Here is a 25,000-nt window from a genome sequence, read left to right as displayed (position 1 = left end):
CACCTGAAAAATAAAAAAGTCCATCGTCATCGAGTACAACGGTTGAAAGAAATATTGAAACCATTTAAAAGCAATTGGAGAAGTCGATGACAGAATTAGTGAACAACTGGACGCAAATCAAAATAGCAAACGGTCAAAGACTCTGTGCATGTGCACAACCATTTCCCCAAAAGAAATTGAAAAGTGGCAATTATTTCTCGACCTTAACACTGAAAGACACGAAATTGACTGAAAAGTGAAGTATCATAGTTTGTGTCCACTAGTTTTGTCGCCTCCCTGCGTTTCTTTCTTAGGTTTTTCCGGCAAAGTATTTCTTAGTTTTTATCTTAATTTGGAAAAATGGGGAAGCCGCACGCAGTCGTGGATTGTGAACACTTTTTGGAATAAAAGGATGACCGTTACCGTGAAAACCCTCAGTAGCGTGGTGAGCTTGGGAAAAAACAGAGATAACCCCTCAAGTAAAGTATTAAGGGACTCAAAAGAAACTTTGTTCCTACCAGTAACAAAGGAGATTTTCTCGTTTTCGTCTTCTCGCTTTCCACTGAGCTTCATGGGTCCACCCAGTTCCTTCAACGTATTTCTTTCCAAAATCTTAGTGCGTTTGTCTGCGGTTTCTAAAAGTCAGTTGTTGGCAAAACATAAGAACAAACTTGCGGTATCCTTCATTTATCTACTTAAACACCCCCCCCCCTTCCCTGCCCTCAGACTTTTTCTTCGTAATATATGTTCATAATCCTCCTTCATGCAGCGTATGTTTTATATCTAGAATATATGCAGGAGCAAGTTTCTTTCTTAGTTCTTCAGCTCCGTTTCACCCGTTTCCAAGATGCTCAGAACAGTTGCATGACTCAACCGTTCTCCTCCGCTGCGCTGGCTCAGTCAACGCTGAACTCAGCTTAACTGTTACCAGCTTGACAGACACAAACAAACACCACTTGAAAAACATACATTTTCCAGTTTTACCCCAGGGGTGGGGGGAAGACTTACATGTAGTTAAGACGTTGTTATAATTGCGGAAGCAGTGCAGTCCAGTGGTTAGGGCACTTGCCTTGAGATCCGGAGATCCCGGGTTCAAGACATGTTCTGACCACTCGTTCAATTTGTTGGCTGCACTAATTTGTAAATAGCCAACTGGTTTGCCTCCGGCCAGTTGGGATTCTTAACGTTGTTCTGACGGTTCAGTGCTCGGAGATATTAGCTATTAGCTACTCTAAAAATCCGAGGGTAAATAATGATAATTACTTTACTTTACTTACTCCACAGTCTAGTAGAACGTAACTTATCCTCCCGTTTGAAACTAAACAATCTTCAACATCAGTGTTCACAGAAAGAAAAATTCCACCTTTCTTTCTTAACAAAATCAAGCTTCGCGCATACGCAATCTCGGTTGTCCTTCTTTAGGGCTGGTTTCCAATGATTGAGATTGCACGGCAGGAGTTCCAAACAAACCCCCGAAATGTTCTTTATGGGAATAATTGGGCGCCATTTTGAGTTACCAGAGGATATTTCAATTTTTCCTCGCGAGATACCCACGCACGAGGGACACGACATGGCCGGCCCAATTTGCCCTAAACACGCAACTTCAAATGGGGACAGCGCCTCCTCCGAAAGAAATCATTGCTTGCGGTCTCACCTATTTCTCTCCCCTGTATGGCGAAAAGGATCTTGGAAAGGTCCTATGTATACTAATTAAAACGGGCATCCCAGGCCTGTCTTTTCTTCAACCTGTACTCGGTGAATTATAAATGAGTTTGAAAAATATTGTTTACGTCCGAGTGCTAAGCACACCATTTGATCAAGTAATCTGACACTGAGTGATAGGAACTAAATGATCTCACCTTTGTTGGAGAATCTAGATCCTCGCAAGTAAGCCTGATTGTTTTCGTTCTCTACATATTTGGACAGAGTTATTCCTATAAAACTGAGCAACAGGAAAACAATGATCAGCTTCAGAGACATGGTGCGGTTGTCTTCGAGGGTTCTAAGATACATCAGGTAAATGCACGAGGCTAGGCGAGGTCTTACACCAAATGTTCCAATTTCTTTTCATTTAACCAGCGTTGTGCGAGTGGCAAATGCGTGATCTCAGTCACAAGATTGGCACTACACCACAACACGTGTTTATCAGCAGAAAATTGGAACAAGACCTCAAGCCTAGAGAAATCAAGCCTCCAATCGTAAATCAACAATGCGTTGTCGTTTACATGTGATCTGTGTTATTCAGATTATGTCGGCTTTACAGCTCGACAACCTCATCAACGTATTCTTGGACATAAAAACTCTGCGATGGGTAAACACTTTTCGACAGTCCATAGGGATACAAGCCTCCTCAAAGAAAGCCAATTCCGCATTCTGAAAAAGTGCCAAGGATAATTTTGACTGTCTTGTCTACGAGATGCTTTTCATCAAGGAGCGCAATCCTAGTCTCAACATGCAGACTGATTCCATTCGCGCAAAACTCTTTGTTAAAGGAACCTTCCATTCCCTATTGTCTTTTTAGTATTTAAATATTTTTTATCTTTCACTCCTTGATTGGATAATGACGTTAGCGAAACGTCGAAACCTCGTCAACAAATTTTTAATATACTTTTACGAAATGTTTTATCGCAAGTTTTTTATCGTGAAGTGTTTTTAAAAACCGCTTCATTTTTTTAAATATAAATTTAAATATAAATGTGGGTCGCACTTAGGGCTTAAGTTTTTATGTCGCGGTTTGAGTTTGTACCGCCGACACGTCTCGCCCTTAATGGCTGTAGTATCGTTAATCAAGGCTAGTTCCTGTTCTGGTATATCAACAAACTAAGCAAGCATCTTATTGTTCATGTGCTCAAACCACATAGGGCAGAACACACTGACGAGAATCTTGAAATTATAAATGTAAAGCCAGTAAACTAGGAACTTGATCAAGCTACACTATGGTGTTATGATAAGCTTTCTCGGGTAAAAGACAAAAAACAAAAACAAAAACAGAGATAACACGGATAAGATGAATTTAAGTGTTATATCTCAACATTATTTTGCATAGTCATCAACCTCTCTAAAGCTTTGCTCTTACGAGCATGTCTACCAAAATAAGTTTGTTTACGCATCTCGGCAGCTTTCAATATGCCAGCCTGACGAGTTCACGTCTACATGGGTTTCAATAGAAGCCGGTTACCGGCGGTATACCGCCGCCTGCTTTGCCTCACACCGCCAGCTAGTTTGCCTTGATTTTCACTAAAAATGTTATCATAAACTTGTCAAACTGCCGCCTTCAATGGGCTATCATGGACGGCTATTTCAGTAGTTATTGAAACCCCTGCTTCTACCTGTGGGAAATTTGTACTTTCAATTTCAGCAAAACAAAACAAATGGTCAATTGATTATGATTTCTTGGCATAAGAGATCTCGACCATGACAAAAATATGCACATTGCGTCGGCAAGTGTCAGAGAGCAAGTTGCCTTTGATGACAACTGTTGAGATTTTTTACAAAATGGTTCGAAATTCTAAAATATCAGACATCTTACTGGAATATCAACATGAAAGCTCATTGGAGAGGTTTTATAGGCATTTTGACTCCAAAGGCTGTTTTTCCGCTCAAATCCTACCGGCTTCCCTAAAATGTTTGCCAATCAAATTATCATGCGATTGTCAAAACCTTGCCTTAAATTCTCTAAAATTTCTCTTTTAATAAGGAAAATTAAGAAAGGAAAAGGCAACAAGTAGGCCGCAAACAGAATAACTGAAAATGGACATTAATTGATAAAACTGAACAGAGGCCTCATAAGTTTAGTGATTCATGCACGCGATCTTATACTCACTCACTTCCTCACTCACTCCCTCACTCACTCACTCACTCACTCACTCACTCACTCACTCACTCACTCACTTAGACAACTCCCGTTAAAAAAGGATGAACTGAATGTCTTCGTTACTAGGATTTTGCAATCCCAGGGTCTAATCGATTACAGGACGGAGAAAATCTGGTAACCCAATCAAAACTCGAAAAAATTACCCGTAGCCGACACAAAGCGCGGGAAAATGTGCACGCGCGAGCCACGATTGGTTTTGGTTTCACTTCTGATTGGTTGAAAATGTGGCGCGAGAACTTTGAACCAATCACTGAGTGAACTGATCATAAACCGAAGCAATTTGCTAATTACTTTCGACACTCAATTGAAAACAACTCTAAATAAAGACAGAAGAGCAAGCTCTTTTTCGATGAATAAATTCAGGCTTAAATTCACGCTTATGCAAATATTTAAATACACAATAATTTTTCATTTGATTTTTCTATTTGTTTCTTTCCAATTAAATTTTAATCAAAAATCATCTGCTTGGGTTCGCTTGTGTCCAGCATTGGATAACAGTATTTGGATTTTAGATTTTGTAAGACTGACCTTAGAAAAAAGTTTGAGTCACATGATTTCATTATAGATTTTAGCCGCCATCTTGGATTTAAAAATTTGACCGCCATCTTGGATTACAGAAAATGGACCCAGCAGCTGGATAGAAGTATATGAGTTGAGGAGTAAGAGATCAGTTTTTAAATTGAAAATGATCTCGTACCCCCAACTCCTAAACTACTCTTCTGCAAATGTTGAGAACAAGTGTTGTTCGTGTGTACATACTTAAAAAACAGTTATTCTTTTCAGTCTCGGTGAATAGTGGCAGATTATTATTCCACTATTACGTTATTTTACCATATTTGGTCAAGAGAACGCGCAAAATATGAGACGGTAATACACTGTAGCGTCCCGGTTTGACCGGTTTAGAACAGAACATATACAGACGGAACGGGAGTTTTTCAATGAAAGAAATTGTTTTAACACGATACAACGCCTTAGAAGTTAGCTTGTCACTTGTCATTTCGTTTATACAAAGGAATAAAGGACATTTGGCTGCCTTTCTGTGCTGCTTACCAACTTTCACAAGCGCCCTGAAGGACGGATGATAAATTTTTTTTTAGAAACACTCTTGCCAAATAAAATTGAAGCAATAAAACACCTTTTTGTAGTGGGATAATAAATCTCTTATTCGATGGTTTAACATATAATACTCGCGGACATTCATACTCGGAGACCCAGGGGCAGATCGCGGAGGCAAGGGGAAGTCTAAACGGGCAAAAGAAAACGGCGACAAAGAAAAGCATAGTAGGTCTCCGAGGATGGCGGACATTTTGCTCATGGCTCGTATTTGTCCTCGGCAATGCGGGGCTCGGAAAAAAATTCCACGCAACTCGCAAAATATCCGCGCGTATTATATGTAAAACCATCGAATAAGATGTATATCATCCTCGGAGACCCAGGGGCGGTTAGTTGGGGCGAGAGGAAATAAGGCGGGCAAAGAAATCCAGCGTTGCAGGTTTACTTGTAAATCTGCGACGCTTCATTTCTTTGCCCAATTTATTTCCTCTCGCCACAGCTAACCGCCCCTGGGTCTCCGAGGATGGATGTATATATTTACCGCGACTAAAAAGAATAATCGTTAACCATCTTCAGAGATACATTAATTGAAGGCGCAATATACCGGAAAGTTGGGAAAGTTGAGTGACAAGGTAGCAATTGTATATTGAATATGGGATTTTGGATCGACCCTCCAGTAACGCAGAAATTGTTATTGTAAGTAAGATTTATGAAGTTTTCACCAGGCTCAACGAAAAAAACCACTAAAGAAATAGAAATGTCAAACTACCCCAATAAAACCATCTTTATTCATTGTATATGTTGGTTGACTTGTAACAAAAAGGATGAAAAGCTACTTTCTCACTCAGATTTGAGTCATCGAGTCTTACACAATCACAGTCTTAATTATAAACGGTGTTTTGAGGAAGAAAAATGATGCATCTATTATAAACGTGGTTTGGAGACCTTACCGAACTCCGCATTACAAATTTGTTTTACATTAAACCAAAAGTTAATTTGAATTTCTGCCGAGCTCTGCTCTATTCAATGGAACTCAATTCTAAAGGTACTAAAGGGTCATACCTACAACAGTTTGAAAAAAATAATTTAAAAAAAAACCCTTAATGATTTTTTTTAAGTTGGTCATTCAATTGCGAAGGCAGACCCCAATGCACTCTATAACATAGATAGCACATTTCTCCAGCAGACATGCAATTATTTCAGGCTCTGGAATCAACTCGCATTCCAAAGCAGCTTCACCGCATTTCTCGACGACGCATTTTAAACAATCCGATATCCCTTTACCTGAAAAATCAAAAACATTCCATCGTCATCGACTACAACGGTTGAAAGAAGTATTGAAACCATTTAAAAGCAATTAGAGAAGTCGATGACACGAATAGTGAACGGCAACGCAATCAACCAATTACTGGACGCAAATCAAAATAGCCAACGGTCAAAGGCTCTGTGCATGTGTACAACCATTTCCCCAAAAGCTTTCTCCAGCAAAAGAAATTGAAAAGTGGCAATTATTTCTTGACCTTGACACTGAAAGACACGAAATTGACTGAAAAGTGAAGTATAATAGTTTGTGTCCACTAGTTTTGTCGCCTCCCTGCGTTTCTTTCGTAGGTTTTTCCGGCAACGTGTTTCTTAGTTTTGATCTAAATTTGGAAAAATGGGTAAGCCGAACGCAGTCGTGGATTGTTACCTCAGTAGCATGGTGAGCTTGGAAAAAGTCAGAGATTACCCCTCAAGTAATGTATTAAGGGACTCAAAAGAAACTTTGTTCCTACCAGTAACAAAGGAGATTTTCTCGTTTTCGTCTTTTCGCTTTCCACTGAGCTTCATGGGTCCACCCAGTTCCTTCAACGTATTTCTTTCCAAAATGTGAGTGCGCTTGTCTGCGGTTTCTAAAAGTCAGTTGGCAAAACATAAGAACAAACTTGCGGTATCCTTCAATGATCTACTTAAACACCTCCCCCCCCCCCCCTCCGACTTTTTATTTGTAATATATGTTCATAATCCTCCTTCGTGTAGCGTATGTTTTATATCTAGAATATATGCAGGAGCAAGTTTCGTGTCATTTTTTTTTTCTGGACATCTGTTTGCTCATTTCTTTCTTAGTTCTTCAGCTCCGTTTCACCAGTAGTATAGGAGTTGGGGGTACGAGCACATTTTTTGCAAAAATGTTCTCATACCAACCCAACTCCATACTACTTTCCATTTAATGGCTACCAATTTTTGTTCTACTATTTTTGGAAATCTATATGTTTTTAAAATAATATTTCATATGATAGTATAATGATAATAGTATAATGATAATAGTATAATGAGTTGTAAAGAATTTCATGAAGAACTTTCACATTTTGAAGAAATATTTTGTCCATTTTGTAATAAGCAAATCTCGAAACATACGAAAGAAATTGAGCAATGCTGCAGTCAACCTGATATAGGGAATGATAACAATATGCTAGTTTGTAAAAAATGTGGGACAGTTAATGGCTATAAACCACTTATAGAATTTGTTGATTTTCACTCAAATAAGCATAGATTCCATCGTAAAAGTGTTTACCAAAGAAAACATAATGAATAATATAGCTGTAAAAAATGGTTTTCAGATAACCGTGAAAAATAGAGATAAGATATTGAGAATTTTTGTTGAAATTGGTAAGGTCGTAAAATCTGTGAATATAGACAGAAAGCGTATGATTAACATAAATTTCATTTTGAAACAAATATTTAAAATGCTTGATCTTCCTTTTGAAAAGGTCAAGACGAGTAAATCCAAAAAGACACTTCAATCATATGAACAATATTGGAAGGACATAAAGACACTGATAATCGATGAAATAAACACAATAGTTAAGGAATGAATTTGTCATTGTATTTAGCGTAGAACTTATCAACACTAGGACAAACATCAGTCACAAAATCATCTACATTTTTTAATTCTGTGTCAAACGATGGTTGAAAATCACCGCTTCTCAACATGTCTTTTATTGAATTCAATAGATGTTGATAACTTTGGTATGCGTATGTGCAATTTTGTATTTTAAGATCCAGTGATTGGAAATCCATGTAAGACTTGATTAGCAAAGCACAAGTGCTTATTGCTACAAGAGCTATACCTCCTGTCACCACAGCACTAATAATTCCACCAGTACCAGTTATGACTGAAATAGAATTTCCCATCAGTTTTAATTTTTTATACCGTTTCACAGCCTGCTTATAAGCCCAACATTTTCTGTGGTATGTTTTATAATAACTTTTTAGTTCATCAACGTGATCTTCAGTCAGTGAATCTGAAATATGATTCCAGTCGAATAATTTTTTTCGTTTGTCAGTCATAATTATAGTATAGATTGTTAATCGTCTGCATAGACAATATAGTATACCACTGACTTGACCACAAAAAGGTGATCTTTTAATCAGTTTATTTGTGTATTTTTCTGAAATAGCATAAGTGTAACCTCTACCGAGCTTATGGTGGACATAAAACCTCCCGGAAGCATCATGTAATACACTATGTGAATTTAATATATCAATCCAACCGAAGATCTTTTCAAGTAACCATGTTAGACAGCCACTACCTGATCCAAGAAGACCTATTTCACCATTATTGAGTTCAAGAATCTTATTTATAGATATATCTCTTTCGAGATGATAAAAATGCAGGTATCTGTAAACAAGTGCTGATTTCAATATTTTATCGTCAATGTTTGGATGTTTTTCCTTTGTTTTTTCAAAATTGTATGTCACATATTCAAGCAATAATTCGATATACATATATATTTACGTTATATTACACCTTTGCATTAAGACAGTATGACGGTCTAATATCGTTTATAATGCCATATTATTTTAACGACCAAAAGACTTATGTGAAATTATAAAATGAAATTTTCTTGAGTCTGCAGTGCCTGAATATGTAATTTTTAATTTTTGGATATTCGAGAAAAGTCTGTTAATGTTTACAGCGATGCTTCTTTTTGAAGAAAAATCGAGATTATAAACGGATGTATTTGTTGTTTCTATTGTCAGCCTATGATTGCTTGAAAGGGGATATAATTTATCAGTAATCAAAGTTACAGCTGCGATGAACATATCTGTTGGCATTGCTACATACCCTCAAATGAGTGTAAAAATACATTCAGTAGCAACTGAAGCTCTTGATGTTTCTCCCCATAAATAAGATACAAGATTTGTGTTAAAAAGGTACGACAGATTGACTGCATCCGTGTCATTGACAGGTGATGGTAAACCTGTTATTTTGTTGTTATTCATATCGATTGGTACATGTAGTTGAAATTGATTATTTGCAACCTCATACGCCTTTTCATAATCATAGATCGTGAAATCGAGATCGTTTTTAGCTTCACCTTTAATGCCATAAATCACAACGTATAAAGGCAATAGACTAGGGCTAAGGTTGTCATAAACAGATTGAACATTAACATACAACCTTCTTTGGATTTGTTTAGAATTACCATCAGGACTCAAATTCAATATACTGCGATAATATTTATAATCAGCATTGACTTTTATTGTGTTGTAATTGTCGATGTTCATGTTCAGTCTTGTTGAATGTTGAATCTGCTGAACTCTGTGTCATGTCTACCATCTTTTTCGAAATAGACTTCAACACACACTGTATAATTGTCACTGAAATCATCACGTATCATCTTGAATAAATTGAAATCAAACCTTCCTTTAAACAGACTAGATCCGTCATTTGTTTTTTGAACCTTCAAAGAGAATGCTTTTTTGTTGGTTTTATGAGGTGAGTCATTATAGGTGATTAAATTAACATCCTGTATTCCGAAATCTTCACTGAATTCTCCATCATCCATAGCGTGTGCCAAAACGTTCTTTCGATTTTCGTGTGTGCTTATATGACTCTCTGCTATTTTTTGGTCTGTATATTCATTGTTTTTGGTACTTATAGTTGAAAAAGCATCATTTACTTGCTTCAAAGTTATGGCATCTTGATTATGTGTAGCGTTTCCGAGATTTATTATTCGTTGATTGTTCATGTTTAGATTTGAAGTCATATTATTGCTTCCATCCAATTTTAAACATCTTGAGAACTGATTATCGACATAAGCTTTGTTAGTCACATCTCTAGTACCAGTTGGTTGTCCGCAATTTATTATTTTATTCAAAGACAAATTCAGATCAGCTAACATTTCCTGTGTGCCATCTCGTAACACAACCTGATTGACATTTGGTTTGTCGGCTAATGCAGTATCAATGTATCCTTTATTCACTAAATCGGTCGATTGTGTACCATTGCCAACCTTTGTAATTTTATTGTCACCAAAGTCAAAATCACCAGTCACGGAAACTGTCCCATCTCTTTTCACATAATCAGACAAATCCATGTTTTCAACATGTGTTTCGAAATATCGTTTATTTACAACATCGGTTTCACTAAGGGGATTTGCGACATTGATTATTCGTTTATTGTTCATATCCAAATTTCCAGTCATTTGAGCTGAACCATCTAATCGAAGTGCATCCAAAAATAATCGATCAACGTAACCTTTTCCAGTGGCATCATTTCTACCTGTTGGATCAGCAAGATTCTTTATTTTTTTGTTTGACATGTCGAGATCTCCAGTCATCTCCTGTATGCCATCTCGTAACACAACCTGATTGACATTTGGTTTGGCGACTAATGCAGTATCAATGTATCCTTTATTTACAACATCAGTCGAATTTGAACCGTTACCAACCTTTGTAATTTTATTGTCACCAAAGTCGAAAGCACCAGTTACGGAAACTGTCCCATCTCTTTTCAAATAATCTCCCAATCTCAAGTTTGTGGTATGTGTTTCAAGGTATTGTTTATTGACAGCGTCAGTGTTCCCTGTTGGGTTGGCTACATTAACAACTCTTTTATTCCTCATATCTATTGTTACACCGTCATGACGCATGAATCTTGTATTACCCTGCGCAATAGTGAATAATTGATCCTCATATTGAGGTTCTCCTAAATTGAAAATCGCCTACCAAGCATGTCGACATCTCCACGAGAGTTGATTCTCAAATAATTTTTGGTGAAAAAATCGTATGACATGGCGTCTTTTTGATCAATGATAGGATCGGCCAAATTTATGATTTTTTGATTTTTCATGTCAATCGGATTTTGTGCTTCTATGTACCCATCATCAACATTAAGATTGTAATAAACGTTATGGAGATGTAAACTGCTGACAGCATCGCTAAAACCGTGCCGAGCAGGGGCTATATTTTCAACACGTCTGTTATCCATATTGAGGGCTCCAGTCATTGCATTGCTTCCATCCAATTTTAATGTCTTTGAAACCTCTGAATCAACATAACTCTTAGTGGTTGCATCGGTATTCGCTTGCGGTGAAGCTATATTTCTCAGTTTTTTATTTTGAATATCATAATCACCGTCATCTGTTAGTTTAAAACCAACACCAGGCAATCCTTTCACTATTTCAATAATTTTGTCATGCGATGTTGTTTCTTCAGGTAATTTACCATTTGAGTAACTCATATATAATTGAGTTTTACAATTCATTTATATTTTTTCATCAAAATTCTTCTTTACTTGTTTCTTAGGTTTGTCAATATATATAAAACTAAAAGGGTCTCTAGTTGCTTTCTCGTATAATTGTTTTGAGACATTGTTTTCACGACATATGAGACTTTTTTCATTAGTACTCGGGAAATTATAAATGGCAAAATGTGAACAGTTTAATCTAATATCTTTTGGTGTCTTATAGTAGCTTTGGCTCAAATATATAACACAGCAGTTTTTATGTCTCCCCTGTATAAAATAGTCAACTAATGGCTTTTGGTTTCTATCACATACAAAATCGTCAAATATTACCAATTTCTGACTTTCACTATCAAGATCATTCACAGGAATAATTTGATCATTGCTTGCTTCAATAACATCATAACCAGCTTCATCACTTATTGGTTCGAACTCATCCATGAGATTGACTGCTCTAAGTTTTTTGCATAAAGGTATATTTTATCAAAGTACAACAAATTGTAAATCATATGCATCAAAAGATTCGTTTTTCCTCCTCCTGAAGGCGAACAAATTAACATGCGGAAGCATCGATCAGGCATAAAATCATATAATTGTTTAAAATTGGATGTGACTTTATCGTCAGTATCATAATTTGGTATTTTCATTTTTATATTATATGGGTATATTGTTTCAATAACATGGTGTATAACACGGTGTTCAACATGGTGTTCAACACGGTGTAAAACGTTATTTTTTATATATGAATTTCCATTTTATGTAACGTAATAATATAACAAAAATGAGTTTACTTAAGTGGAAAGAACTCGCAAAGAGTAAATCTGAATTAGGGGATAAGATCAATTATGTCCGTAATGCAATTAAAAAGCATGATATTGGTCAGCAGACCAGTCAGCAGGGATTTTCAAAAGTATTCAAACCAATTACAAGTAAATTAGATGATGTTATTGATAGTAATCAGGTTTTAAGGTTGCCAAGGAAAAAACGACCACTGAAGAAAGGAGAAGTTCCTGATTACGGCATTGATATAGAGGATGAAGTTCCAGATATGAATATTGGTGAATTATTTGAACAACCTGTTTTACCACAGCAAGAAAAACAACTGGTGCCAAAACCGCCAACATATGAAGAATCTTTACAAGATCTTCTGGAAGGAAAAAAAGAGATTCATGTTGATCCTAAGTACTTTCCTGAAGAACCAGAATTACCACCAGAATATGATGACGACGATGAGATAGATTATGGAATGGATGAAGAAGATATGGATAATGAGATATTGGGTGATCTTGGTCTTCAAAATTATGATTCTGTTGAAAAGGTAATGAATCAACAAGAAATGACTCAACGAAAGAACAAAAAATATCTCAATAAGATTGTCAATGATGCTAAATTTAAAAGAAATCAATTGAAAGCCTACAAAGGAAACGTTACAAAGCAATACAAAAGTGGGAATATAACGGAAGCTGATAGGCAAGAGGAAAACAAAAGAGTGGATCGCGCTATGAGAACTCTAAATGAATACATAAAACATTATCAAAATAAAATCGAAACAATAAAAGGTTCTGGTAGGAAAAAACAAAAAGGTGGTAATGTGATATTTTTCAACAAACCGAAAGAACTCATAAAAAAATTGGATTTGATCATTGGTGAGATATTGGCTGGTAATACAAGCATTGACATGCGAAATATGGGTGTTTCTATATTGGACACATTATTAAAAATGTCGACAATTAACAAATCACAATATGGTAAATTATACAAACAATATTTCAAAATTTAATGTAACTTCATTATATAATGCAACGAGAGATAGTTTTATCATCATATTCTGTAAAAAATCAAGGGGATAATAAACCAGAAGATTTCACTACAAATTTCGACAGACCTATAATTCTAGACAATAACAAGCAATATGTTATTGGTCTTAACAGAGTCGTCAACATGTCATTCACTTGGTTCAATGTCAATGCTGGATACAAAAATCAATTAATTAAATATAGCTCAGATAATGGTTTAACTTTTAAAAACATTACACTTCCAGCCGGTGTATGGAATTATACAGATTTCAACACATACATAAAAAATCTAACAAAAAGTGGTGATACGTATCCGATAACTCTTCATTCAGGGTCACGGTTACATAAGCTGAAAATTACCAACTTGATTTAAGAGCAAGCAATTTCAATGAACTAATCGGTTTCGACAAAAAGATATTGGCAAGTGGAACGAATATTGGACCAAGATTGCCAAATCTCAGTCAAGACACAGACATACTCAATATTCATTGTGATTTAATTAACAAATCGCTTGTAGACGGCAAAGAAACAGACATCATTTATTCATTCTCAACCAGTGTACTAACTCCAAGTTACTCCTTCACCCTCGAACCACGACGAGTCACATTTAATCCAGTTAATAAAATTACAATTTCGTCAATCAGAATCTGGATAACCGATGGAAAAAGAAGATTACTGGATCTAAATGGAGCGGAGACAGCTTTTTCACTAATTTTAAAAAGCATAGAATAATATAACATAAAAATATAAATGAAACCGTATGAATTCAAGAGGTTTTATCATCCAAAACTTGGTAGATTTGTTTTTCAACACAAAGGGTCTGGACTTATCGTCGATAATATTTTTAAACCGTTAAAGAGTGTGGCATCATCTGTTTTCAAGAAATTTGCTAAGCCAATAGCAAAAAAGGCATTAGAATCAGGGGTTTCCCATGCAGGTGATAAAATTGGTAAGGCGGCGGCAGAAAAGTCAGGAGACCTAATAATGAAAAAATTGGCAAATTTGAGAAAAGGAGCGACAACACAAAGGGCAATTGTTCCATCCTCACCCATTAAACAGAAAGATGAAAGTACTGATATGATCCTCAATAGATTGATATCAGGATCTGGAAGGAGGCGTAGAGTCTTCAAATAAATAACATGATAGCAAAATTATATAATATAATAGTATAAATGGCTTTTAGAACAAGCGAATTTTTACAAAGAAATGAGTAGGTGCGTTTCCAACTTGATGATGTAATTAGAACCCCAGCCAATGGTCAACATCAGGAGAAAAATGGATATACATTCACAATCAATGATCGATCGAGTTTTTACGATTGGTACAATGCTTATTTCGAGATCCAGTTCCAGGTACAAAAATTGGCTGATGGTACAGCTTATGGTGCAGATCGTATAACAGTTATTAATGGTTCTCATTCATTGATTACTCATATGATGATAAAAAGCGCTGGGAAAATTGTGTACGATACTGACAATCTTCATAAGGTTGTTTTTGTAAAAAACCTGCTAGAATATAGTGACGACGATTTTAGTCGCTCAGTAGCCAAAAATAGTCTTTGGTACTTGGATACAAGTCATCTTATAGCAAATGCCAATCAAAATGCAGGATTTGAGGCTAGACGACTTTTAACAACCGGAAATTCCGATGTCAATAGAATCATACCTCTTAATCGTTACAGTTTTTTTGAAGAGTTGGAGGGTAAGATGCTGGTACCAATGCAGCTTGAATTTACTTTAAAGCTACCGGATGACAGAGAACTACTTCAAAAACTTGATGCAGTTGATGATGGAAGGGTTGTCATTAACAGATTTCTACTATGGGTTCCAAAATTGACACCAAAAGACAGTCTGTATGATAAGTTCGTTGGTTCTTTTTTAAAACAGGATAAATGGACGTATCTCAGAGAAATGTATCAAATGTCTAGTCCTAGGAATGGTAGTGGATTCTTCCAGATTTCTTCTAGTATCGACAATGTCAAAGCAATTTTTGTATACCTACAACGAGCTAAAACAAGGAATGAAGCGGCAAATCCATATGAATTTGATACATTTAATATAAATGCCGATCGTGGGAATGGTAGTTATTTGACAACATGCAGATTAGAATATGGTAATGGTGTCTTTTATCCCGAAGCTGAATATGATTCTGAAAGCAAAGTTAGAATATTCAACGATTTGATGTCTTATGCAATGAGAAAAAATGATTACAACACCGGAACCCAGTTGAATTTGGCTAATTATAATAGTCTCTATCCACTGATCTATTTCGATCTATCATATCAGGCAGAGAAGGTAACAAGAGATCCCAAACAGTTGATTTTTAGGTATAAACTAAATGCGAACAGTGCAGGAGATAGTCCTTTCAGCGTACATACTATCGTTTTATATGAAGAAACAGTGGTCATTGACAAAGTTGGAAATGAACTGGTTATAGTGTAAGCCCACAAATGAAATAGTAATATGAAATCAAGTCAATAACTCCTATTCATTTATTTGTATATGTTTTGTAACTGGAATTATATAACATATATTATATGACTGAACTTCATGAAATCAACGTAAGACTTTCAGATAATCAAAAAAAGAATCTGAGTAATGCTTACCATAAAAGGGAAACAATTGTTCTAAGACTAACAAATGATTCTCTTAATGGAAACGACACTCTTTATGTTCCAGCAATGGTAAAAAAAAGATTACAAAAAAATCGCAAATTGAACAAAGGAATGGATATAAAACTCGCCAAGACTAATATCAGAAAACAAGTCGGCGGAAGTCTTTTAAGTACCGTATTGTCACTTGGTATGAGAGCTCTTCCAACTATTGGTAAAACCCTTGGGTTGAGTCTTGGTGGTTTAGCAGAAGCCGGAGCTAAAAAATTGATTGGATCCGGTCAACAGACTGGTGGTTTCCTTATACCCCAAGATAAAATTAATAAGCTGATAGAATATAAACATCTTTTATCGACGAAACAAAAACAGGATATATTAAATGCCCTTCAATCGGGTTCAGGTGTTCGTATAAAACCGACCAAAACACAATCAGGTGGATTTTTAGGCACTCTGTTAGCTAGCATTGGAATTCCTTTGGCTTTGGATCTTGTGAAAAAGATGACTGGAAAAGGAGCACCGAGGATAGGTAGACCACCTTGGTCGAAAGATGGTACAGGAGCACCTAGAATGGGAATGCCCCCTCCATTTTATAGTTACCCGCCATATGTGACTGGTAATGGTAAAAAAAAAAACCTCGACCAAAAAAGGAAAAGGACTGCTGTTAGGGAAAAACTCGCCTTTTCGAAACATTCCAATCATAGGAGACATATTGTGAAACCAAAATTTCACAAAAACACCCCTTTGAGCAACCATGATCTAATAAAATGGTGTAAATATTTGAATATACCAATCAATGATGTACTGTCAAGAGACGAAAATGTTCCACATAACCATAAACAGGCGTTATTTATCTACAATCTAGAACCAGCTTATATGAGCGGAAGTCATTGGGTAGCCACTTATGTTAAGGATAATGTAATCAATTATTTCGATTCGTTTGGTATGCCCCCATTTCAAGAGATTGTAAATCATGCCAAAAAGAAAAATTTAACTCTATTGCACCAAAACAATCAGATACAAAACATACAAACAACAACTTGCGGGTATTTCTGTTTATACTTTCTAAATGAAATGAATAAGGGTAATTCGTATTATGATTTATTACAAGTGTTCGACATAAATGATACAATGAAAAATGAGAGATTTATCGAACATTATTTCAGAAATATCTAACTTATATATATTATGAAATCATATTGTGTTAAACAAAAGAAAGTGACTGAATGTACTGAGCCTTCAGGTTACAAAACAACTAAAAATGGCAGACTAATGTTCTTTTGCACTTGTGCTGAATGCGGCATTAAAAAGACCAAATTTGTTAAAAACAGGGAAACTAAACAGCCTGTCAGAGATGGCAGGCAAAGGGATCATGTCAGATTTAGGTAATACAGCAGCAGAATTATTTTTAACCAAAGGAGTACCTTATCTTGGTAAAAAAGCAGTTGAAATGGGTAGATATTACACATCAGAAATGCTACGAGATCCAAAGTTACAGAAAAAAGCTATTGATTATGCTTTGGATAAACTTAATCCAGCAATTCAAAATGTTGGATCACAAGCTTTGAATCAATTGTCAACAAAGGCCAACTGGAAAACATGGACTGGACTCTGGACTGGACTTTGGACTGGACTCTGGACTGGACCCTGGACTGGACTTTATTAAACGAAGTTAATATTTAACCGTTTCCATTTAATTATTAACCAGCGAGAATGAGAACGAGAATGGATGTTTTTTCCAAGGGAACATAAACGAAGCTAAACGAAAAATCGAACAATGCTGCCCAGTAACTTTCAATCAATGCCTGATCTCAAACATATTCTTATGAACAAATGGCATCTTTTACAAAACCAGCCCTTACTACGAAATATATTTAAAAATCCTCCCCTTATTTCATATAGAAAAGGGAGGTCTTTGAAAGATGTACTCGTCAGAGCAAAACTCTGAGGTCTCTGAATTTCCTATCCTGACCAATAGGAGTCTTGTTTGGCCTCTCTACACCATATAACATTATTATTCAAACAAAGATTACAACACAGGGGTTACCTAGATAACCTTTTGAACATGATCCTATCTAAAGTCAATTTCAGCAAAAGAATGTCGGCTCTACAAAATAAACAAAAAACGCGCAAAAGAATTTTGCCGTTTGTTACAGAATATCGCCCATCAGTGCCTAATCGCAATCATATTCTTATGAACAAATGGAATCTTATACAAAACCAGCCCTTACTATGAAATATCTTTAATATCTTATTTCTTATAGAAAAGGGGGGTCTTTGAAAGATGTACTCGTTAGAGCAAATTAAAGCTCTGAGGTCTCTGAATTTCCTATCCTGACCAATAGGAGTTGTGTTTGGCCTGTCTACACCATGTAACATCATTAATAATTAAATAGAAACGGTTAATCGTTATATTATTGGTTAAATATTAACTTCGTTTAATAAAGTCCAGTCCAGGGTCCAGTCCAGAGTCCAGTCCAAAGTCCAGTCCAGAGTCCAGTCCATGTTTTCCAGTTGGCCGTCAACAAAAAGAAGACCAAACAAAAAATACACAACAAACAGAAAAGATCTTGATGGTGGTGCTCTCGACATTCACAAAGCTATCGGTAAATTACCAAAACCAAAAAGCGGATGGACACTACCCGGTCATAAATACACAGGACCTTATAATGATTTGGAAAATCAACTGAAATATGACCCAAAAACTGGTCAAATATTAGAAATATATGATATGCCAACTGGAAGAACTGATGCAATAGCAATGCAACACGATGTTGATTATTCCGTCTACAAGGATGATAGGAAATGTAAAAATAAAGCAGATAGGAAAATGGTTCAAGTTTTAGACAACGTACCGTATAATGAAAGACAATGGGGGCATTGGTTGGCAAGAAATGTTATCAATACAAAACAGAAACTAGGTCTCGGAGTTTCAAAAAACGGAAAAAGCCGTCGAGTAAAGAAAACTGGCAAGAAAAATTAGCAGATGAATTACATGCATCCATAAGACGCAACTTTACTCGGCGGCGTGTAATCGTAAATCATATTGATGAAATATGGGCAAGTGATCTAGTTGAAATGCAACAGTTTAGCAAATGGAATAAAGGTTACCGATATCTTCTTATGGTTATTGATGTCTTCAGCAAATACGGTTGGATTGTTCCTTTGAAGGATAAAAAGGGTGAAAGTGTTACAAAGGCATTCAGTGAAATATTCAAGGAAGGTAGAAAACCACAATATCTGTGGGTTGATAAGGGAAAGGAGTTTTATAACAAACATTTGAAATACTTGTTGGAGAAAAATGGTATACATATGTACTCCACTGAAAATGAGGAGAAATCCTCGGTGGTTGAAAGGTGGAATAGAACAATCAAGTCCAAAATGTGGAAACAGTTTACTGTTCAAGGTAACACACAGTATTTAGACATGCAACCAAAAATATTGAAACAGTATAATAACACAAAACATTCAAGCATAAAGATGACACCCGTTGAAGCATCTAACAAGAGGAATGAAGGTATAGTTTACTTTAATCTATATGGTGATATGGAACAAGTAACATCCAAACCTAATTATAAGGTTGGTGATAAGGTCAGAATATCTAAGTATAAACGGAATGTGTTCGACAAGGGTTATACACCAAATTGGACAGAAGAAGTATTCACAGTTGATAAGATCCAATACACTAATCCTATAACTTACAAATTAAAAGATCTCAACGATGAAGACATTCAAGGAAGTTTTTATCAACCTGAATTATTAAAAGCAATACAGGATGTCTTTCGTATTGACAAAGTCATTCGGAGGGATTATAAGAAGAAACAAGCTCTGGTGAAATGGAAGGGATACAGTGATGAATTCAACAGTTGGATACCATTAAAAGACATTGAAAACATATAAACAGATATATGTATAATATATCAACTTAATTACGGTACATACTGTTTATTTGCTATTCGTAGCCAAAAATATTTAATTGTTTCTGGCTATGTTTAAACGCACTCAAAAATATTTAAAAATAAAATATATAGTTAATTATATAAATGGAGTTACAAAAGACCAATTACAAAAACAATGAACTAAATATAGACATTAATTGTCACATCGACAAAAAAGACCGAATATGGTTCCGCGGCAAAGAAATAGCTTTGATACTGAACTATAAAAACACACAAAAAGCGATCAGAGATCATGTGCATGAAGACGACAAAAAATTGATGGACTTAAAAATCAAGCCACAATCAGGGGTGAACGAAACGTTCCCCCCCTTAAAAAGCCCCGAAGATGGCATAATTAAGTGCTTTTACGCAAAATCTATATTCATCAATGAATCAGGATTTTATTCTCTCATTCTTTCTTCCAAACAACCTGTAGCAAGAGAATTCAAACATTGGGTAACCAACAAAGTTTTACCATCAATCAGAAAGAAAGGATATTACAACATGAAAAGCAAAAAATTAATGATTGAAAGTGAATATGACTTGCATTGCAAAGTTGTGCAATTTATAAGAGACAAATATCCCGAAAAAGCTTTAATGATCGCTGGTCTAGGTGAAAACCAAAAATCGCCTTTAATACGCTCAACATCATGGAAAAAAGGTTACATGTCAGGACAATGCGATCTCATGCTGTTAAACCCAACAAGTAAACACAATTCTTTATGCCTTGAATTTAAAAGCCCGACAGGTTCATACAATGTGTCTGAGAAACAACTTCATATGAAAAAGATGTATGAAACGAACAAATGTAAGTATCTTATGAGCAATTATTATGATGATGTTATATTTGAAGTCATTAAACATATGGAAGAAAGTAACAAATATATTGAACGCAGATCAAAACATTTAAAATAATATATAAATGTATATTATATGAACAAGTTTCCGAAAAAAATTCAATCTCAATCTCAGTCTCAATCTGAATCGGAAGAATCTGAAGAATATTCTTTGCATGAAACTGAAGAATCGGAAGAATCTGAAGAACATTCCCAAGTATCTTCCCAAGAATCTGTTTAAACGCAACACATATAAAAAAATATATAGATGATATATTATGGAAAATCAAAACGAGAAACCCAGAGGTAGACCGAGATTTTACACAGACGAAGAAAGGAGACAAAGAAAAACCGATTACATGCTTCACAAGCCTTGGTTTTGTAAAATTTGCAACAATGGACACAATTATTCTCTAGCTGGAAAACACAATCATCTGCATACTATCAAACATTTTAAAAATGCAATTAAACATAATCAGGAAAATGTTGAATCATAGGATTGTCCTATTCATTTTTTAAAAGCAGTTCTAAGTATCCGTAACTGGATGCTTCGAATTTTAAACGCAAATTAAAAGACACTTAAAAAATAAAATGTATAGTTAATATATAAAGAATGAAAAATATAACACACAATAATATGAACAGAAAGGATCTCAAAAAACTGAGTAAATCCGAACTAATCAGATTACTATTGAAGCAACAAAATAATAAACCAGTACCATCTCCGAGGACTGCAAAACCAATTAGACCAATACCGAAACCAAGAAAGAGTGTCAGACAGATGGTGCATGATTATGAAGAAAACAAAATTCTTCCACCAATAGAATTCAGAGATGAATACAAACCACTTCCATTACCAAGGACTAAAAAACCAGTTCCATTACCAAGGACTAAGATAGAGCAAACAGACAAAGCTTTAAAAGGGTTCACAAAGTCTTATGAGATAAACATCAAAAATAAAAAAGACCCACTTGTGCAACTGCAAAACACAAGAAAGGCTGTTGCTAACCATATTGAAAACATATTAATATCAATGAAAGGACTAAAATTTGTTGAAACTCTCAAGGTAACATTTACAAAAATGTCAAATGGAGAAATAGTGTATAAGACCGCATATTTCAACAGTCCAGCTCAAACTATCATAAATAACACAGAAATAGACAAATCCCTTGAAGTATCAAAACAAGGCATACTAAATAAGATTGCAGTTTGGATTTCAGAGGGATCTGGTTGGACTGTTGAATCAGTTGAAAACCATTATCTCAATATCGTAAAATATGAACCAATCAAAGGATCATCATACATTAAACTACCACATGAACTCAGAAACAGTTCTCAAAGTTTAATAAACATAAAAAACAGTGACAATGAATGTTTTAGATGGTGCCATATTCGACATCTTAATCCTCAAGACAGAAATCCTCAAAGAATAAAAAAATCGGATAAAGCATTCATTGACAATTTGAATTATTCAGGAATTGAATTTCCAGTGAATACTAAACAGTACAACAAAATAGAAAAACATAATGAGATCAACATCAATGTATTTGGTTATGAAGAAAAACAAAAATATCCCATTTATGTGTCAAAAGAAAAGTATGAAGATTGTATGAATCTGCTTCTTATAACAGAAAATGAAAACAAGCACTATGTATTAATCAAAGATTTCAACAAGTTTATGTACAATCAAACAAAGCACAAAGAGAGGAAACATTTTTGCATGCATTGTCTTCAGTGTTTCAGTTCTGAAAGAGTATTAACTGATCATAAAAAAAACTGTATTCAAGTGAATGGCACACAAGCGATTAAAATGCCAACAAAAGACAACAGCATATTAAAATTCAATAATTTCCATAAACAGTTGGCTGTTCCATTTGTAATTTATGCAGACTTTGAGGCCATCACAGAAAAAATACATGGATGTCAACCCAATAATGACAAATCATTTACTGAAGCTTATCAGAAGCATACAGACTGTGGTTATGGATACAAGGTTGTTTGTTGTTATGATGATAAATACACGAAACCAGTACAAATTTACAGAGGTGAAAAAGCTGTCTACAAATTTATGGAAGCTATGCTAGAGGAAGTTAAATATTGTAAGAAGGTTATGAAAAAAGAATTCAACAAACCATTAAGAATGACAAAAGATAATAAAAAAGAATTTCAAAAAGCTGATAAATGCCATATATGTGAGAAAGAATACAATATAACTGATGTAAGAGTAAGAGATCACTGCCATGTGACTGGTCAGTACAGAGGATCCGCACATCAAGATTGCAATCTTAACTTCAGAATAACTGAGAAAATACCAGTTATATTTCACAATCTCCGTGGATATGACAGTCATTTTATAATGCAAGAGATTGGTGAAATAGTCAAAGAGCATACATATACAAACAAGAAAGGCGAAAAGTGTCAAATGAATATCAATGCCATACCAAACAACATGGAAAAGTATATGGCTTTCATGTTGGGTAATCATCTGACCTTCATTGATAGTTTTCAATTTATGAGCTCAAGTCTTGATAAACTAGTTAGCAACCTACCAAAAGAATCATTAAAATATACATCTCAAAAATTCAAAGGTGAAAAACTTGATTTAATGAGCAAGAAGGGAGTCTACCCATATGACTTCATGGATAGCTTTGATAAATTCAATGAAAAGCTACCATCAAAAGAAGACTTTTACAGCATCTTAAATGATGAACATATTACTGATAAAGATTATCAACATGCTCAGACTGTATGGGATACATTTTCTCTTAAAAATATGGGAGAATATCACGATATATATCTTAAATCTGACATCCTTCTATTAGCGGATGTATTTGAAAACTTCCGAAAGACTTGCCTGCAATACTACAAATTAGACCCATGCCATTATTTTACATCTCCTGGTTTGTCATGGGATGCTATGCTAAAAATGACTGATATCAAATTGGAACTAATGACTGACATCGATATGTTTCAATTCATCAAAAAGGGCATGCGAGGCGGGACAAGCTACATCGCCAATCGATATGGTGAGGCTAACAATAAATACATGAAAACATATGATGAGAAGGCGCCCTCAAAGTATATCATGTATCTTGATGCTAACAATCTGTATGGATGGGCTATGTCACAATACCTACCAACTGGTGGATTCAGATGGATGACAGAAAAACAGATAGACAATATAGACTTAGGCAAGTATAAAGAAGACAGCAAGAAAGGATTAATATTAGAAGTAGACCTAGCATATCCAAAAGAACTACATGATTTGCATAATGACTACCCACTAGCACCTGAAAAGGTAAAAGTCAACAAAGATATGCTTTCTAATTATTGCCAAGAAATAGCCGATAAATTTAATGTATCAACTGGTTTAGTTCATAAACTGATACCTACATTAAGCAATAAAGAAAAATACGTTCTCCATTACAGAAACCTTCAATTATACACAGATCTTGGTTTAAAAATAACCAAAATCCATCGAGTATTAGAGTTTTATCAGTCCGCATGGTTGAAGCAATATATTGATTTTAACACACAAAAAAGAACTAATGCCAAAAATGCTTTTGAAAAAGACTTTTTCAAACTAATGAATAACAGCGTCTTTGGTAAAACAATGGAAAATATTAGAAAGCGAGTAGATGTCAGATTAGTGACTGATGAAAACAAACTATTAAAAATGGCTGCCAAACCAACATATGTTAGCAGCAAGATCTTTAATGAAAATTTAGTAGCTGTTCACAAGATCAAAGAAACACTAACCTTAAACAGACCGGCATATGTAGGTATGTGTATCTTGGATCTGAGCAAGACGTTAATGTATGATTTTCATTATAATTATATCAAACAAAAATACGACAGCAAAGCAAAATTATTATTCACAGACACTGATAGCTTAACTTATGAAATTGAAACTAATGATGCGTTTCAAGACTTTTGGAATAATAAAGACAAATTCGATAACAGTGATTATTCGCAAGATTCACAATAGATGGTTTTCACGTGACGTCATCATTTTTTAAAATCCAAAACTAAAGAGCCACGAAAGTTTTTATCCTCATCAGGCATAAGAGGCGGTAAATTTGTATCCATTTGCAATTTTAAAGCTCAATAGCGTGCTTCGTTTGGAAACCAGAGCATTTTGAATTTCTGAGTTATAGCGGTGCGTGACACGAGGCGACGATCGAGTTTATTGAGAAATATATATTTATCTCATGGTTTTGAGCCTTTTTAGAATTTAAAGCATTAGGAAAAGTGCTTAGGTAAATAGCTGTCTGTTCAGTACAGATGATCACTCTCCTAGATAGCCAAAGTAAGTAACAGATGTTGACACTATTTTCCGGCCGCCATATTGGTGCACCACAGATGTGCACCAACATGGCGTTTTCATACTGGGCTCTGTAAATTT

General features: G+C 35.2%; 2 protein-coding genes across 3 annotated transcripts in view; both read right to left on the bottom strand.

Moving 5' to 3' along the window:
* LOC138015490 (uncharacterized) overlaps window positions 1-2,095 on the bottom strand; it is a 4,483-nt gene extending 2,388 nt beyond the window's left edge. Inside the window, exons 1-3 of the mRNA XM_068862556.1 lie at window positions 1,839-2,095; window positions 498-614; window positions 1-3 (exon numbers count right to left, since the gene is read on the bottom strand). The exon at window positions 1-3 is cut by the window's left edge and continues 2,388 nt beyond it. Of these exons, the coding sequence (XP_068718657.1) occupies window positions 1-3; window positions 498-614; window positions 1,839-1,992 (274 nt within the window). The 5' untranslated portion in view covers window positions 1,993-2,095. The remainder of the gene's footprint in view (window positions 4-497; window positions 615-1,838) is intronic.
* A 3,577-nt stretch (window positions 2,096-5,672) lies between these two features.
* The window catches only part of LOC138015491 (uncharacterized), a 23,407-nt gene continuing 4,079 nt past the window's right edge, over window positions 5,673-25,000 (bottom strand). For both annotated transcript variants that reach the window (XM_068862557.1, XM_068862558.1), the window contains exons 2-3: window positions 6,682-6,798; window positions 5,673-6,190 (exon numbers count right to left, since the gene is read on the bottom strand). In XM_068862557.1, the coding sequence (XP_068718658.1) occupies window positions 6,033-6,190; window positions 6,682-6,798 (275 nt within the window). In that variant the 3' untranslated portion in view covers window positions 5,673-6,032. The remainder of the gene's footprint in view (window positions 6,191-6,681; window positions 6,799-25,000) is intronic.

Source organism: Montipora capricornis, chromosome 9 (assembly GCF_036669925.1).
Source record: "Montipora capricornis isolate CH-2021 chromosome 9, ASM3666992v2, whole genome shotgun sequence".
Lineage (NCBI taxonomy): Eukaryota > Metazoa > Cnidaria > Anthozoa > Scleractinia > Acroporidae > Montipora > Montipora capricornis.
This window is presented reverse-complemented; position numbering and strand designations above follow the sequence as displayed.